At 52.2% G+C, this 15,162-nt stretch overlaps 4 protein-coding genes across 4 annotated transcripts; 1 reads left to right on the top strand and 3 right to left on the bottom strand.

Moving 5' to 3' along the window:
- Positions 1-2,661: 2,661 nt before the first annotated feature.
- Positions 2,662-2,997, bottom strand: ASPACDRAFT_60131 (uncharacterized protein; the record flags this gene model as incomplete). The annotated part of the gene is made up of 1 exon (XM_020203527.1): positions 2,662-2,997. One exon carries the CDS (start codon positions 2,995-2,997, stop codon positions 2,662-2,664), a length of 336 nt encoding a protein of 111 aa, XP_020056627.1.
- Positions 2,998-5,433: 2,436 nt separating this feature from the next.
- ASPACDRAFT_78193 (uncharacterized protein) lies at positions 5,434-6,923 on the bottom strand. Its single transcript, XM_020205134.1, has 2 exons — positions 6,289-6,923; positions 5,434-6,214 (listed from the first exon to the last, which is right to left on the bottom strand). The coding sequence occupies exons 1-2, from the start codon at positions 6,847-6,849 to the stop codon at positions 5,624-5,626; spliced, it is 1,152 nt and encodes a 383-aa protein (XP_020056626.1). The 5' UTR covers positions 6,850-6,923; the 3' UTR covers positions 5,434-5,623.
- A 2,162-nt stretch (positions 6,924-9,085) lies between these two features.
- Positions 9,086-10,854, bottom strand: ASPACDRAFT_78192 (putative nucleoside hydrolase). Its single transcript, XM_020205133.1, has 6 exons — positions 10,739-10,854; positions 10,557-10,660; positions 10,338-10,507; positions 10,249-10,283; positions 9,894-10,190; positions 9,086-9,827 (listed from the first exon to the last, which is right to left on the bottom strand). Exons 1-6 carry the CDS (start codon positions 10,772-10,774, stop codon positions 9,204-9,206), a joined length of 1,266 nt encoding a protein of 421 aa, XP_020056625.1. The 5' UTR covers positions 10,775-10,854; the 3' UTR covers positions 9,086-9,203.
- A 2,260-nt stretch (positions 10,855-13,114) lies between these two features.
- ASPACDRAFT_60128 (uncharacterized protein) lies at positions 13,115-14,299 on the top strand (the record flags this gene model as incomplete). Its single annotated transcript, XM_020203526.1, has 1 exon — positions 13,115-14,299. One exon carries the CDS (start codon positions 13,115-13,117, stop codon positions 14,297-14,299), a length of 1,185 nt encoding a protein of 394 aa, XP_020056624.1.
- Positions 14,300-15,162: the final 863 nt, after the last annotated feature.

The following is a 15,162-nucleotide window of genomic DNA, read 5'->3' as shown; positions in this document are numbered from 1 at the left end:
TATTCCGGAGGGCTCTGCTTCATTGCAATGGTTGCAAAGTAGAGTTTCTGGCTCTGCATCATGTGTGAATCCCCCATCTCAAGGCAGAAGAATGTAGTCTATGTTATCAGCAAGTTCTGCTCCCCCTTCCTCTATGCTGTCAGCAAGAATGACGCCAGTTGCAGATTTCAGGAGCAAAGGGCGACTGTCGGCCATGCACATCACCTGTCATCGACTAACTTCTCTTACACATGCCGCATGCGCGGTCTTGATGCTTTGGGTTTGACCAAAGTGACCCATCTCTCGCGGTTTTCAAAGTCTCTTGCAAAAAAAAGTTCATGTGAACTGTGTTCACTATACCTCTGAACAGAGAACGTTTCCAGACGCTGACTAATGAACAGCAACCGCACGTTTGGTATCGGGGTCGCAGAAAGGAATAGCAGTAGTGTAGCTGTAGGCCACACTCAGGGTTACTAGCGTCGCAGAACCGTTCTGTTCAACGATTGAAAAGCATGCAAAGTAGTCAAGTCAGAAACTCTGGTCTTCTGACACGGCAAGAAGCATACCATGCTGTACAAAACGGGAGGGCACAGCGCGTCTGAAGTCACCACACTGAGTGCAGTGCTAGAAGCGATCAGCAACTAAGCCACATAGACCAGCGATGTCTGTCCCAAGCTTACCTTGTACTTTTGGTCCTGGTTGGACCCAGAGGTCTTGCCCCCTTTTCCCCTTCTTGCCTGGGATGTACAGTATCCACCGCAAATAGTTCTGGAGTGCTTTTTCATCGGCTGTAGGCTCTGCAAGCCTGACAGCAGAAGAAGCCCTGGCTTGATATAGCCAGACGCATAGTTGCGTATGACATCCCGCAAGCCAGTAATTGTGTAGAGGGACGAAGACGAAGTACTTATTGTGAGGCGTTGCCTAGGAATCAAAATGCCAGCCCGCAATGTCCACACGATCGGTACTCTCTTTGCTTGGCTTTTTGCAAGGCATATAGAAAGATGCATCAACTTCTAGCTTGAAGACGAGGGACGGCACTGAAACCGGTTATTGAATGGTCGGTGTGCGATGGATTAGTCTTGCTCTGGAAGTAGGTTAAGGTGACTCACGTTGGGTAAGTATAGCAGGAATCTGCATGGCATATGAGCCTGACGGCCCACGAAGCATGAGACTTCGTTTTCAAGTTGGGCAGTCATCTTCGTCTGGTGGTATATGGTTCTGGAAGTAGGTGTGGCTTGGAGTCAGGAGCTGAAACTGGTGGGCTGGGCTTCGTTGGAGGGTTGTATAGTTGATAAGAATGTGGGCTTAACAAGAAAGTTTTACTCTATTAGGAACTGGATATGGTGGAGTGCTGTAGTGGTCAAAGGAAGGAAGGTAGGCAAGAAGAGTGGGCTGAGTGGAGTGGAAGAAGAAAGGAGCTGGAGGATAGAAGAGTAGAGGAGGAGGAGGAGGATAAAGTAGGCGAAAGCTGGAAGAAAAGAACCCTACATCATGAATGATAGCCACCTATTCACAAGGCCTCTGGTACAGACCGTTGACTAGTGTCCGGGCTTCAATAATGAGAAGCAGACTCATGGTGGTCTCTGCGTGTCATGGAGAGAATTCACACTTATACATGTGTGCTTGTCCATTCACCTTGGCTAATATTCACACGATATTCTTGGTCTCAGCCCATCAAGCAGCTATAGCATTCGGCCTGTTGTAAAGCTCGATCCGGGTGGAGGAATCGGACAGCTGGCTTCCTGTTCTAGGTCAGCAAAGTAGACAGAAATGCGATGATTCTACGATGAGTGTGAATATTTCTCTGAAATGTATTATAAATTGGTTCTCAAGCATAGAGCCCAAATTTAATGCAGCCCATGTGCCAATAGAACAGCAAGCCTGGCGAAGACCAGACTAGAAACATCAAAAGAGACCACAAGAATTCGTCAAACTCCAACCAGCTCGCCAATGAATGCTATCTTCCAAAAAAAATCAAATCGCTTGTCGCTTAAAATAGCCAATGATCTCGGCCATGCAAGAGCATCACGCAGCCCAAAACTAGAGAAAGACTCAGGCCCAAACAAAGAAAAAGAAGTAACATTAAAGAGGATATTAAACCAAAAGTAGGGAAACGAAAGTAAAAGGCTATACCAGCAGCCACCTGGAACAATGTGAGACCAATCCCAAATATGCTCGACTCCAGAAAGTCCCCAGCCCAGGGTGGATGGTTGGTAGTGTAGGTAGGTATTGTTGGAGCGCACCCCACACCCGGAAATGCATGGATGTTGACACCTGCATACTTGGCGGGGGCCGGGCGCGGCTCGGCGCCCAGAAGAATGACGTTGGCCCCCCGGCAAGGGTCTTTTCTCGGCACCACTGCCATGCCCTGCATAGATAGACTATCCCTCTTGGTTTGTCCCGTCTTGTCCTTCGCAATTGAATTCGAAAAGGAGGTGTCATATCTCTTGTATTTGCCAAGAAGGCTGACGTGAGTGCGCAATACTTTCACATTGCACTCTTGGCGTTGGGTTGGCGCGGGGGTCGTTGGTGGGATTTCTTGTCTGTGTCGATCGACCCAAGGACGTGGAGAAACAATAGAGATGGTGTGGGGGCTGGGGCACAAAGAGACCCGGCAAAGCAGCTGACAGTGTGCTGCCCCCATACCGTACGATGGTACCGGCATCAAGCATTCCCATTCTTTCAGTATGACAGTTGCTCCAGCCAAGCCGAGATCTGCAATTCTGGCGAGTGTTGGCCCGGGTGACAGGCATCGGTAACCAATTGCTCCGTCACGAAAGCGTCGACATTGCGCTCGGTCAGGGGGATCTTGTATCGGTTCTTCTGCTTGAGGAGTTCCTTCTCGGCCCGGGCGGAGGGGGAGAATTTTTGTAATGTGTTGCGAATGCGGCTGATCTTGCTGCTGGGGAAGTGGGAGATGCGCGGCGGGCCGAATGGAGTGTCGACCTTCCAGGGGTCCTCCGAGGCGATGGAGCGGGCATTCTTCTTGCGCTGTTGGGAGGGAAACTTGCTCGACATGATGAGGGTGGGATGCTGGAATGACGCGGGATTGCAGAGGAGATGAGCCCCGAGGCCATGGATCCGGAAACCGAAGAATGAGAGCGATCAACAGGGAAAGGGGGGTGGGTGGTTCAGGATGAATATATACGATGCTTGGGACGGACCACGGGACTCGGGCGGGGAGTCACCAGTTCGTTTAGTCTTGCACATCACGGAATGTCGGCACTGCGGGGACTTTGCCATTGCGCCCATGGGCCACACTAGTGGATGCTAAGACTTTAAAGGGGGGGTTAGGGGGGGGGCAACTACTGTACTTTCAGGTTCCCAAGAATGATAGTCTGACCCTGCCTCCTGCTGCATACAATGTAGTACTACCATGCCGATCTGAAAAAGGGAATGGGACTGGTTGCCATTCAAGAAACGTCTATGTCGACCAACTCCGCCGGCTCCTTGTCTTTCCTTCTTTGCAGCTTTTTGGCATAAAGAACACCCTACCTTTCAACAGCCGATAACCGAACGGGGAATTACTAAGTAATCGCCTAGCAGGCAAGTGGTTCGCCCACCCACGTCATCTTACCAAAAGTCGGTCGCGGCGCCCTCGATGGATTTCCACGATTGTAGATCAGCACAAACCATAACCTGGACGGTGGAAGTGGGGGAGAAAGGGCCAGAGGACCTCCGCGGTCAGGCCCAAAGTACGTCAACAAGAAAACTCTTTTTTGCCCGGCTCTATCCAAACGAGTCGCTATCACAACAACCCATTGCAGTCTAACCATTCAATCCATAAGCAGAACCGTAAATACCGAGTAAACTAGCCTGTGATTTTCCTGATCGCCGAGCTATTGCCGGTAGCCTACCTTCCCTGCGGCTACAAGAGCAATTGTCTCACGCACAGGCCAATCTCCAAATGCTTATCTGGGAAAAACAAGAGTGGGTAATAAGTTAAATGCAGGCGCACACCTGTGCCGTGAACCAGGTTCTCAACCAACCAACCCTAGGTCCTTCTCCGTATTCCAGCATCGATTATCCCAGCCATTACAATCCTTGGCTACTCGATGAATCACGGAAGAATTCGCGCCAAGGGTTTTATTATCGGAGAAGCATATGGAATAACGGTCAACGTCGTGGAACAAACTCGACGCATACTCATTTGCTCGAGCAGGACAATTGCCCCCAATGCCAAGCAATATACTTGAACGCAAAGTGCCAGAGCCTATTCCAGGTCGTACTGCCAAGATCTGTGCAGAAAACCTCGTGAGACGCCCTGCAGAATGTGTGGAATGCGTGGTATGTTTTATATAGAGAATTGGGGAAAAGGCCGGCTGGGGTGTCGACCGTTGCTGGATTACTAGCTGTATGTCCGGATCGGATCTTTTCACACTATAACTCACGTCGCCGTGATAGAAAAATCACCTAGGCGGTTCTCTGGTATTGGGTTTAACTAAACAAAGTCTCCCTCCCCTCAGTCTCAATACCTCTAGCCTAACCTTCCATGCACCCATCGAGGTCACACACAAACAGATACAAAGTCAACCTCCAAAAATGGCCATCAGGCTAGAATCTCTCCAGAAGGAACTAGAAAGAAACCCGTTCACGCCACGCCATGCTACATACACTATGCACGCAGGCGTGCACACATGCAAGTGCAACAATGTCCTCTGCGGGGTACAAGCACAGCCCAGCACAGCACAGTACCGTCCACAAATCCTCCCCCCATCCCTAAAGGCTGGCCCCCAGACCGAACACCAAAAGAACGTTTCTTCCCATAACTAGCCAGCCAGATCGTATGCGGCTGCAGAACCCAGAGCACTCAAGGTCGAGACCCCTTTCCCCTAAGTCTCTCGTGGGTGCAGGAATCGGGCTTGTGTAATGCAGTGCAGTGTAGTCCAGTCCGGGAATTGATGGCCAGGGGATTGGGGGTCAGCCACACACTTCTTTAACTGGGTAGGCTGTTCTGGGCTGCAACGCTCACCCGGACCGCGGTCGGTCAAGTGACTCTATGCTGATCGCACGGTTGCGCTGTTGTTGTAATCTTTGCTAGAGGGTAGGGGTCTGGGCCAGGGATCAGATGTTGTCTTCCTTTTTCGCGAGTATCGCGGGTCGGTTTTCTGCTTCGGCTTCTTGTTGTCACTGTCACTGAAGAAGGCCCGGGTGGGGACGGGGGCTCCAGGCTCGGTTGGTGCAATGCTTGATTGATGGCCTTGTGGGGCTAACGGACGGGGACCACTTCGCTACGCTACGCTACTGCAGTGGATAAGTTTGCAGCTTGTGGTTTATTTTATCTTGACATTGTCTAGTCAGTTCTATGACCTTGCTTGACAATTGGCTTTCTCTCTGCTTTCTGAAGGGTGTGAGTTGAAGCGATTCGCATCTTGCTTATGGGTATCTAGAGCATCGCTATTGAACCTTATCCAGAAAAAGCTCGGCTCACTCAGTAAGCCTGCCATATCAACAATCATTCAGGACATCATCATTACTTATACTGGTCCAGCCTGCATATATAGAACAAACAAGACCCAACATATCATCCCGCCCAAAGAACGCCAATCCGGTCTCTTTCTGCTCGTTTGAGCAACGCTTATCAACACGCCCAACCACGCACCATACTTTTTACGCCATGAACAAAATGTTAAAATACAGAAGCTCAAGATATGAGCAGGTCTTGCACACTCATGCCTAGCTTCTTTTGCGGATCTTGCCCCTGGATGTGGTCTTCCCGCGCGATAGATGCAGGAGGTGCCTGCGCGTCATGGACCGATCCCACGGATCCCCGACAGTCACGGTTCAGCATGAGCAAGGCTGCCGACGCTTCATGGTCGACATCGGCTGGAGATGTCATGGCGTACTGCGGTGGCAGGCCCGGGGAGGTACTGGCTGACGCAGCCCACGAGCCACGTGCCGAGCGGGACGTCTCTGGGGCGGCGGGCTGGACTGGTTCTGAGGCAGAGAATGTCGCGAACGAGCATCGGAAGTCAGGAAGTGATCCGGGAGCAGGCGTTGGGATCTGTGCAGAAAAGATCGGTGAAGTTGTATTAGAGGCCGAGGATTCAGTCGGGAGAAGTTCTGGAGACACAGAAGCCGAAGATGAAAGACCCGAATCCTCCGCAAGAGCCTCCGGGGACGCTGGAGAGGGTGGGGCCGGCGCCATGGACGGAGAGACTCTTGTTGCAGGGCCACCCGCGGTCTTGAGATCTAGAATACATTGCTCCAGGTAGTTGACGTAATCAATGCTTGCCTGGGTACATCGGCGTTCATTAGCGATCAGAAAATAGAGGTCGATAATCGGACGACAGGGCAACAGGAACACACCTGCAAGATAGCGAGCTTATGCATATCCTGTCCCTGACAGGCGGGGATCATATCTTTGAGGGTCGCAAACTCTTCATTCATCTTCGATCTCCGCCGGCGCTCGATCAAGCTGTGTGCTGTCTTGCGCGCAATCTTCCGACCGGCTGCGCTTGTGGCGCTGGGCTGTTTCTTCTTGGGATTCGAGGAAGTTGCATTGCTGGCAGAGGCCTTGCTGGCGTTGTCTTTCGTGGAGGCCTTGCTGCTGGGCGGCGCGGCGGGTTTGGGCTGGTTCTGGGTCTTGGGCTTCATCTGGATGATCTTGCGGGTGCGGGTCGGTGGTGGTGGCAGATTAAATTCTTCCAGGGGTCGCTTGATTCCCGTCTGACGCGGCGAGTGGGCCATTCTGCCCATGGTGGTAGTGGGCGAGGCAGGGGACGCAGGAAAGCAGAGGGCAGGATCCGACTTGGAGGACCTTCGGCTGGCAGCGACCATCCGAACAGGGCTCATGGCAGCAGGAGGCAGAGCAAAGGTGTCTGCCGCATCCACCGAGGACTGCTCCTTGATGGTGAGCTCCCCGGACATGGCGGGTGTCGGTGGCAGACGAGACCGTGACATGATTTGGATCGGGGAGGGGGGGATGAGCAAGGTTGGCTGTCGACCTGACACTGCTCGCCAATGGGTGCGTTGGCTGAATGGAAATGAGTTGAACTAGTGGAGATGCGAGTGAGACGGGGCCAATGGTGAAGGGTATGTTGAACGACCCCCCGCAGCGAGGTTGTACAGTCTTGCTTGCCGGTAGGGGAGAAGAGGAGTAAGTCGGGAGGTAGTGGTTGATAGGCGATGCGAGAACGACTGTATAGGATGAGTGGAGAGAAGGCTTAATTCGCACCGCAGAGGTCAAGAAGGAAAAGTCTTATGTTTAATTATCATAGATCAAAGACAAAGAGGATAGAAAAAGGAGATGCTGAGGAGAAGGGGAGAGTGATGATATCCAAGGAGGGTAGAGAGGCGAGAGTATTCCTAGAATGAGAAGGAGAGGGGAGGAAGGTAGTAAGTAGTAGGAAAAGTATGAGGAAGATCACGATAATGGTCTGGTCCTAAGGTAGGCTAGCAGGTACTTGATCATTACTTATTCTACAGTAACCCGGACAAGTATGATAGTCGTAGTAAGTCCCGAAGTACCTATAATTCAGTTTAGAAAAGAGGCTGATCGACAGATGAATTCCAATCTGTAACCGTCTGCTTAAGAGACAGGCAAGTGTCGCGTGCTTAGGGAAGCCCACGCGGCGGACGAGACGCCCATCATTGGCCGGACAGCGGCGGCGGAAAGGGCACGAGACCGAAAGACCGCCAGGGCCAAATGGCCGAGTCTCTGAAGCCTCCTGGCGCTCGTGCTCCCGTTCCCTCTTCTTATCGGCTGCGTAGCCACTTGACTCCTTACTTCCAGATTTCCTTCCAGTACGCCAAACCCTAAACGGAGAACGTTCCACTATCTGAGGTGGTTAATCCCTCTCCAAGCAATCTACTCTATCTACTAGTGGTGATGATGCCGATGATGATGATCGAGTAAGTACCGTGGACGGTATGCAGTCTTGTGCCGCAACCTATGTCTAGGTTCCACTCAACTCGTCCAGTGCAACGGGAAAATGAGGGGGAAAGAGAAAAGCATCTTCTTATCTGGCTTGATCGCCCACGCTGATGCAGAGGGAATGCCAATTGGTGTTGTTGAACGATTCCATCAATTGCCGACCTCACTCCCCCCTCCGTACTAGGGCACGAGATACTTCTCCTAAGACATTCTTCCCCGCTACAGAATTCAGAGCACAGGAAAATAGAGGATCATGATGCAAGAGACGGATCTAGATGAGTGAGACATATGATTCCCTCGAGATTTCCCTCGAGATAGAATAGCATTTCAAGGGAAGATGGAAAGTAAATCAATGGAGTATGTCACCAGTGGCAAAGTTCATCCATAGCTACTCCACACACACATGTACTTTACTCATAGCAATGTCGGACCCCATCAGCACCCTCAAGCCCGTGCACATATTTCCCCCCTCCCCTCATCTTCTCCGGATTTATCCGTCCTTGCTGCATGGGATCAACCGCTCACCCGAGCGCCCGTTGACGTTGAGGACCCCGAGAGGGCTAAGGGGGGAGCGCACCGCAGGAGTAAGCCCGCTGGAAAATGTTCCGACCCAGGCCAGGGTCCTCAGTCCCGTCCAGACCTGGCATCCAAGCACGTGCACCTCCTATTCTCAATCAGTGGTTTCACAAGCTGAGCGGGGAGAACCTGGATGTGGACGTGGTGGTGGTGGGTGGGCATGTGCCAGTACTACCGGATTAGTCCATTACAGTATTCAACCGATGTAAGTCTGCTCCAAGCTCAAGCCAGTGTTTCTACTTCGTCTTGGAGTCGATCCTTCGATGTCTCGACAGTGCTATATTTCTTATTCGTTGGCGTCTCGGAGGGGAGGGGTCATGCCTGACTACGTTTCGGTAGAACATACGTGTCTGCTGGACGGTTGTGAGTGTCCCTCTCAGCAAGGTGCCTTTAATGATGCGGGGCTTTAGCGACGCGAAGGTCTCGTTACGAAGCACTCACCTCGGGGGCTTATGATTCTCGGACCTGCCGACGGATTCCTTCTTAACGGAGTCCGGAGCTATTCTTGATCGGGTCGGGGCTGGAAATGAGGGGAAAGCAGAGGAGGACGGATGCGCCAGGCCATCGTACTCAGTACCTTTAGCCGGACGTCTATTTATACACTTTGGGCTCGTCCTGCTCGTGTCATGGGCACATGCATACCAGTTTGCTCGTAGGTTTTAACTTCTATTGCAGAAACTCTATCACTATATAGGGGGCTATATACTGGCGAATCTGATGTATGGGGGTGGCGAGTGTAGGTTGTTGAACGCATCGCCGCGCTCTATTCTTCTCAGTTGAAGATTCTTTCGAGAAGGATGCCCCCAAAGGTGTTCTCTACCGGGGAGTGATCCATCCTCAAAACGTGGTTTCCTGCCCTGGCGCTCAACCACAGGCCATGGTCGTTGGAGCTCTCCTCCTCGCCGTCAATCCGGTGGCGATTGCGGCGGTCCACCACGCAGAGACCTCTCGTCCACTGGCCGGTGGTCTCAATCCGAATGTCCTCCGGCGAGGTTGCGGACGGCTTCCACCCTTCGTCATCTGCGGTCAACGCATACCACACGCACACTGGATCGTGGAGACTGAGATCGGCCTTGTCGCCCTCGTGGCCCGGGTGAAGCCTCTCCAGGGTCTGGAAGGTGTGGGCCATGAAAGCTGACACCCATTCGGCGAGTGGGGAGCCGGATTCCAGCAGCGGGGTGATGGCCTTCCGGAACTGACCGCGGGTCATACCATGTCGGAGAGTGATGTCGAGGGGAAAGGTGCGAAGGGTGAGCTGTTTGCTGAGTGTGGCGGGGTAAATTGGCAGACTCGTGCCCGGGGGCATCGTGCTCCGGGGTGAAGGCGACGTGAGGGCGTAGACACGGGCGGCAGCGACTGCATCGGCATAGGCGTTGAATTCAGCCGCAGGGGTGACCTGATCGGTTTGCGTTAGTATACAGCAGGCGGATTTCCAGATTCTCGAGGCGGCACAGAAGCATACATTTCCAGGCTGGTTCACAGCTCCTCCCATAATCACAACCTCCTTGGCCCTAAGGAAGGTCTCTGGGTCATTTGCAGAGGCGATGGCTAGGTTAGTGAGGGGGCCAACAGCTACAATAGTAACGGTGTCGGGGTCATTCTCGCTCAGAACGCGGAGGATCTCTTCGTGTGCGGGACGCTTCGAAGGAACAAACAGCCGGTTGGCGGAATCGCCAGTCGGGACTGGCTCAATGGCGTTGGAATCGTTGGATGGTTCGAACAAATGCTCCCAGGTTTCCTGGGGAGACAGGTGCGGATGCTGCAAGCACTTCGTTAGTGAATCGACGGGTCAGGAAGGAGACATGCGCCCTGCTCACGCTGGTGTGAATTCCGCCGAGACCATCCGTTCCGTCTAGATGAGGGGTCAGCGTTCCTATCAATCTCGACTCTAAGCTCAGACACGTACGGAAGTAATCTGCCAGCATCTTCTGGTCCTCCAAGGGATCTTCCGCTCCCACGGCGACGACAGGAGGACAGGCGCGCAGGGCGCCGTAACCTTCGGGGAGACCTTTCTCTCGACGCCATTTCATCTCCCGCTCGAGGATGTGAAACATGGATACGACATTCTTTAGGCAGCTTGGAAAGTCAGTAGGCGTAACATCTGGTTTTGGAAATGGTGGTTTACCTTCTCACTTCGATATTACCAAAAGTAAGCGAGACCAAGAGCACCTCAACTTCCTCTGGCTTAGCGGACAGTGCCAGGAGAAGGGCAAGTATATCATCGATTCCCTATATAAGCAACCAAGCCGGTCAGACGCAGAAGGATAGAGCAGCTGCAGTTTGGGACGAGAATCAATTATATCATACAGGATCGGTGTCGATAATGATCTTTCTAGGCGCCATTGTGTGGATAGTCTACTTCGAGTGCACTGCCTACAGCTTCCGCGGATTGTTTCAGTTCTGTAAACCCTGTTGGAAGGATGGTGTTGAGGGAGGAAAATTGCGATGATGCAAAGGATGGAGGGGAAGTGGGATGGTTCTTGGCTGGTCCTGAGTCTTATCACTCATGCTCCACTACCGCGGTTGTTGATAAAGAAGGGCTTAGTCACACCTTCAAGGACCACATGAAAGATTGGCCAAATCAGCAGTCTGATACTTGTCTACGAGAATCTGTAGCATGACTCCTTGAAGGTGCCAGTGCAGGTCATTTGGCTGAATAATTGAAGTACACGATAAGTTATGATTGATGAATTTAGCTGCGTGGTTCTGGAACAGACACTGAGCCAACTGTCTCAGCACCATCCTTCATCATCCAGATATAGATACAGATGATTCAGACAGATCCTCAATTTGATTTGACATGTCCAATTATCTATCGTGTAGCATTGAGATGAAGTAGGGGAAGCCTGGAACAGGACTGCCCTCAACCCACTGCATCCATGATTGTGGTAATTTTGACCGAACAGGGTAGCTGTCTCGGGTCGTCCAGGCCGACGGGGGTTCTTCCCGGGGTCTGGAGTCTGGACGATTCTAAGCTGAGACGTGGCCTGTTCGGAAGGCGGAATGGCCTGCAGTGAGTGGTATTACCCCTGTATTTGTGCCTCTGCCACTGCCGGTTGGTAACATACAACATACCGGAGCATCCCATCAACAGCTCGGTAGTTCTATCTCAATACTTTGGTCTAGTTCTAGTTATTCTTTCCCTCAAACCTAAAGACATTTCCTTTTAGCAAGCTATGTCTTGTGTATCGCAGGGGGCTGGCTTCCTTCTGACTATGACACGCCGATGCTAGAAGTGCAACGCAACATTGCAGTCCAGAGGGGTCGAACCAATGTCACGCATGGGGAAGATCTTTCCCCGCGCCAGTGTCGAACACCGTCCTCCAAACCAGGGGATGCTGTAAGACCATTCGGTCTGTCAACGTCACGGACACTGGTCCGACGACAGGGAAGGAAGAGGTCTGATTCGTGCTGGTCTTCCAAGGCTAATTTGTTCAACCCCAGGAGGTGGCTAGTAGAAGTCCGTAAAGTGATTACTGTAATTACTTTGATTACTCCTCTCCTATCTGTTGCCAGCAGTTACAGACTGGCTGACTGCTGGCTCAAAGAAAGTAGAAACATAGAAACATGGGGTAATCCTTTCATCAATGCGCCACAGGCATGTCAGCCCGTGTGATGACTGCAACTGGGTTTATAAAAGATCTATCCCCAAGAAAAATCTCCTGAATCACGGTCCAGATGATGATCAGGCAAGAATCTCTTCCAAGATCTTGCACTACTTGACAATTTACTCTTAGCAGTGGAGTCTCTCATCCAGCGCGTGCAAGGACCGCTGTTTGATACCGATACGAGCGACAATTACGGAGTACCTGGGTAGTTCATCCATCTCGGTGCTTTGGTAATTTATTCCTCACCACTTGCCGAGTCGACAACCACCCCTTCATCTCTCCAATCCGTGTCCTCTTTCTCTCCCACCATCGCCCTCCTCCTTACAACCCTCCTCTTCTCTCTCCCCCAATTCCTCGCTTCCAACTCGTCCCCTGTCATACTTGTGTTGCATTTCCAGTCAGCCATTGTCGCCCACCCTTCAGTCTTCGGCTGACGGGTGCTTCAATGGTCTTTCGGTGATACCATCCCGTTACCTCTTTACCTCACCTTGCTCCGTCCTCGCGACCTACCTCACCTTTCTCTTTCAACTCCGAAGCGCCGACCGAAGCGTTCAACTACCCCAAGCTCCAGCGCCCTGTGTGAAGACCATAGATCTGCGGCTGAGGTCTTCAATTCGAACTTCGAATTTCTCCAGTCGCCATCTGATATCATAAGTCTCAGATAGTGCTACCGATTCGCCATTCGAGCTCGCCGGGGAAATCTGGCCTTTCAGCGCAACTGCGGCAACTTTCTCCTTCGCCAACCCACACCTCTTCGCCTTGCGCTTTTTGTCGCAATCTGGTAACAAAGAGTAATCCGAAATCACGCGATTGCTCGAATTGCATCTTTCTCCGTCTGGTACCCTTCACCAGATCTTTTTTCGCCTGCTTCTCTCAACGTTCCCGGACACGCGAACGGAAAATTTGACGACCGCCAGCTCAGTCTTTCACAGTGCATTGAGACGGGTCTCTTTGAATTTCACGACTCTTGCTACGTACTTCAAGAAATAAACTTAGTAACTGTACGTCCTGGCATTCTGACCTCGCACTTGCACTTCCAGCAAAACTGACAATTGCTTTGACCATAGCTTTAACGATGATGAATCCTTATATCAGCTGGGCTCTCCTGCTTGTAGTGGCAGGTGGCCTTGGATGGTACTACAATGGCCCCTCTCCTAAGGTCAAGGCCCCGATCAAGGCAATCACAGAGAAAGTCGAGAGTATTCCGGCTGTGAAGAAACAGAAGCGGAAGACGAAGAAGTCCTCGGAAGCCTCCCCCGCACCCAGCAAATCTGTTGAGGAACAGGCTGCAGCTCAGACTACGGGCTCGCAGGTTGAGGAGCAGGATGAGGAGATTGACCGAAAGGAGTTGGCCAAGCGCTTCAATGCGGTGAAGAACGGTATCCCGGCTCAAACCAGTGCTCCTACCAGCAAGTCTGCCAAGAAGAAGAAGAGCAAGGGCGCCCTTCCCCAGCTCGAAAACGACGAGCGCTCGGCTTCTCGTGTCTCCACCCGCACTTCGTCTACCACTGGTGCTGATGCCGACGACGACCTGTCTCCCGCTGGTTCCCCCGTTGTGAACGCCACTGTTCCTTCCGCTGGTTACATCTCCGACATGCTCGAGGCTCCGGCCCCTGGTGCTTCCGTTCTCCGCGTTACCGGCGCCGCACCGGCTGAGGCTCAGAAGAAGAAGGCCCAGTCTTTCAAGCAGGTCGAGACCAAGAAGCAGCGCCAACAGCGACTCAAGAACGAGGCCCGTAAGCAGCAAGTCCAGGAGGCTGAGGAGCAGAGACGCAAGTTGCTCGAGAAGCAGCTCCACACGGCCCGCGAAGCTGAGCGTCGCGAGGCGGCCAAGTCGACTCCTACTGCACCCCAGACCAACGCCTGGCAGACCAAGGCTGCTTCCAGCGCCACCAACGGTACTTCTCAGCCCGCCGTGGCCCCCAAGGTCGAGCTCTTGGATACGTTCGAGCCAGTTGCCGCCACTTTCAAGCCTGTCAAGGAATGGGATCAGGGTCTTCCCTCCGAGGAGGAGCAGATGCGCCTTCTGGGTGCGGAGAACGGCCAGGACCAGTGGACCACCGTCTCCAGCAAGAAGATCAAGAAGAAGAGCGGAAAGACGGACGAGAGCGAAGTCAGTGCTTCTGAGAGCCAGCCTACCCCTGCTGCTCCTTCTCCCGCCCCCGTTGAGCCCAAGGTAAAGGTGACTCCCACCTATCTCCCCGACATTCTCCGCTCCAACCAGAAGGGACACCCTCTCGACTCCGACTGGGCTGCCTAAGCAGGTCTCTTTCCGGGGCAGAGGATGCAATCCCGGTTTTGTGCAAGATGCCCTTCGGACACAAGCCGGATCCAACTAATCCGTGGGCTGTATTTATACTCATGGCTTTGGCGTTTGGGACATATTATTCTTCATCGAAAACTTTTCGCATGTATTGGCACATCGCTCTGTTCCAGCCACCCAACATGGCTGCGATGACGGAGACACTCGATTGGCCGAATATTTCGAAAATCCCTCCGTTCTTCTTCAAAAGCCATGTAACTTTTTTCCTTGATATCTTCACCTGTTATGCTCGGTTTTACCCTCTTGATGTGCTCCTTCCCTTATCCTTTTTGTCTACCTATTTCCTTAGAATACCTTGTACCTTGTATTCCATTGATAATTGATCGCAATGACACGATCTGTTGTATTTCTCTTCCTTGAGGCCATCGTTGGCCAGTCTGGATGGGCGCATTCGCCTTGGGTGATTTCTTCCAATTCTCAACTTTTGGTGTTCTGTATGTCATAGCAGATCTTGAATGAGGAGAACCAGTTGCTATCAGAAGAATCAAGGCTCATCATAAAATATCAAGGCTGTGAAGGGGAAACCTGGTCTTTAGTAGATAATCATTACTTCATTTTCAGGATAAGGGAACTTGGAAGGGTTTTGGTTTTCCTGCTTTGGGACTCGGACCCTGGCGATCGGGCTTGTTGCTGCGCCTAGGCGAGATCTTAAGCTTCCAAACATTCTACAGCTGTAACCTTGAGTTGTCCACTTTTTTTTTGTTCTTCTTTTTGAGCTAGAGGATCCTTTTTCCACGGAGGGGTCATAGTGAGCGTGGAGAAGTGGTTCGACCTATTTTTGTCTGGGTCGTGTTTCGTGT

This window comes from Aspergillus aculeatus (assembly GCF_001890905.1).
Source record: "Aspergillus aculeatus ATCC 16872 unplaced genomic scaffold ASPACscaffold_7, whole genome shotgun sequence".
NCBI lineage: Eukaryota > Fungi > Ascomycota > Eurotiomycetes > Eurotiales > Aspergillaceae > Aspergillus > Aspergillus aculeatus.
The sequence above is the reverse complement of the archived record's forward strand: the minus strand, read 5'-3'. Positions and strand labels throughout refer to the sequence as shown.

What these genes read in the sequence shown, in the direction of transcription:
- ASPACDRAFT_78192 (XM_020205133.1), bottom strand. Translation starts at nt 10,774, where the DNA reads ATGGCGCCTAGAAAGATCATTATCGACACCGATCCT. An exon ending in GATGCTGGCAGATTACTTCC is followed by an intron (nt 10,284 to 10,337) that starts GTACGTGTCTGA and finishes CCCCTCATCTAG; the next exon opens with ACGGAACGGATGGTCTCGGC. An exon ending in CTGTGAACCAGCCTGGAAAT is followed by an intron (nt 9,828 to 9,893) that starts GTATGCTTCTGT and finishes CAAACCGATCAG; the next exon opens with GTCACCCCTGCGGCTGAATT.
- ASPACDRAFT_78193 (XM_020205134.1), bottom strand. Translation starts at nt 6,849, where the DNA reads ATGTCCGGGGAGCTCACCATCAAGGAGCAGTCCTCGGTGGATGCGGCA. An exon ending in ATAAGCTCGCTATCTTGCAG is followed by an intron (nt 6,215 to 6,288) that starts GTGTGTTCCTGT and finishes CGATGTACCCAG; the next exon opens with GCAAGCATTGATTACGTCAA.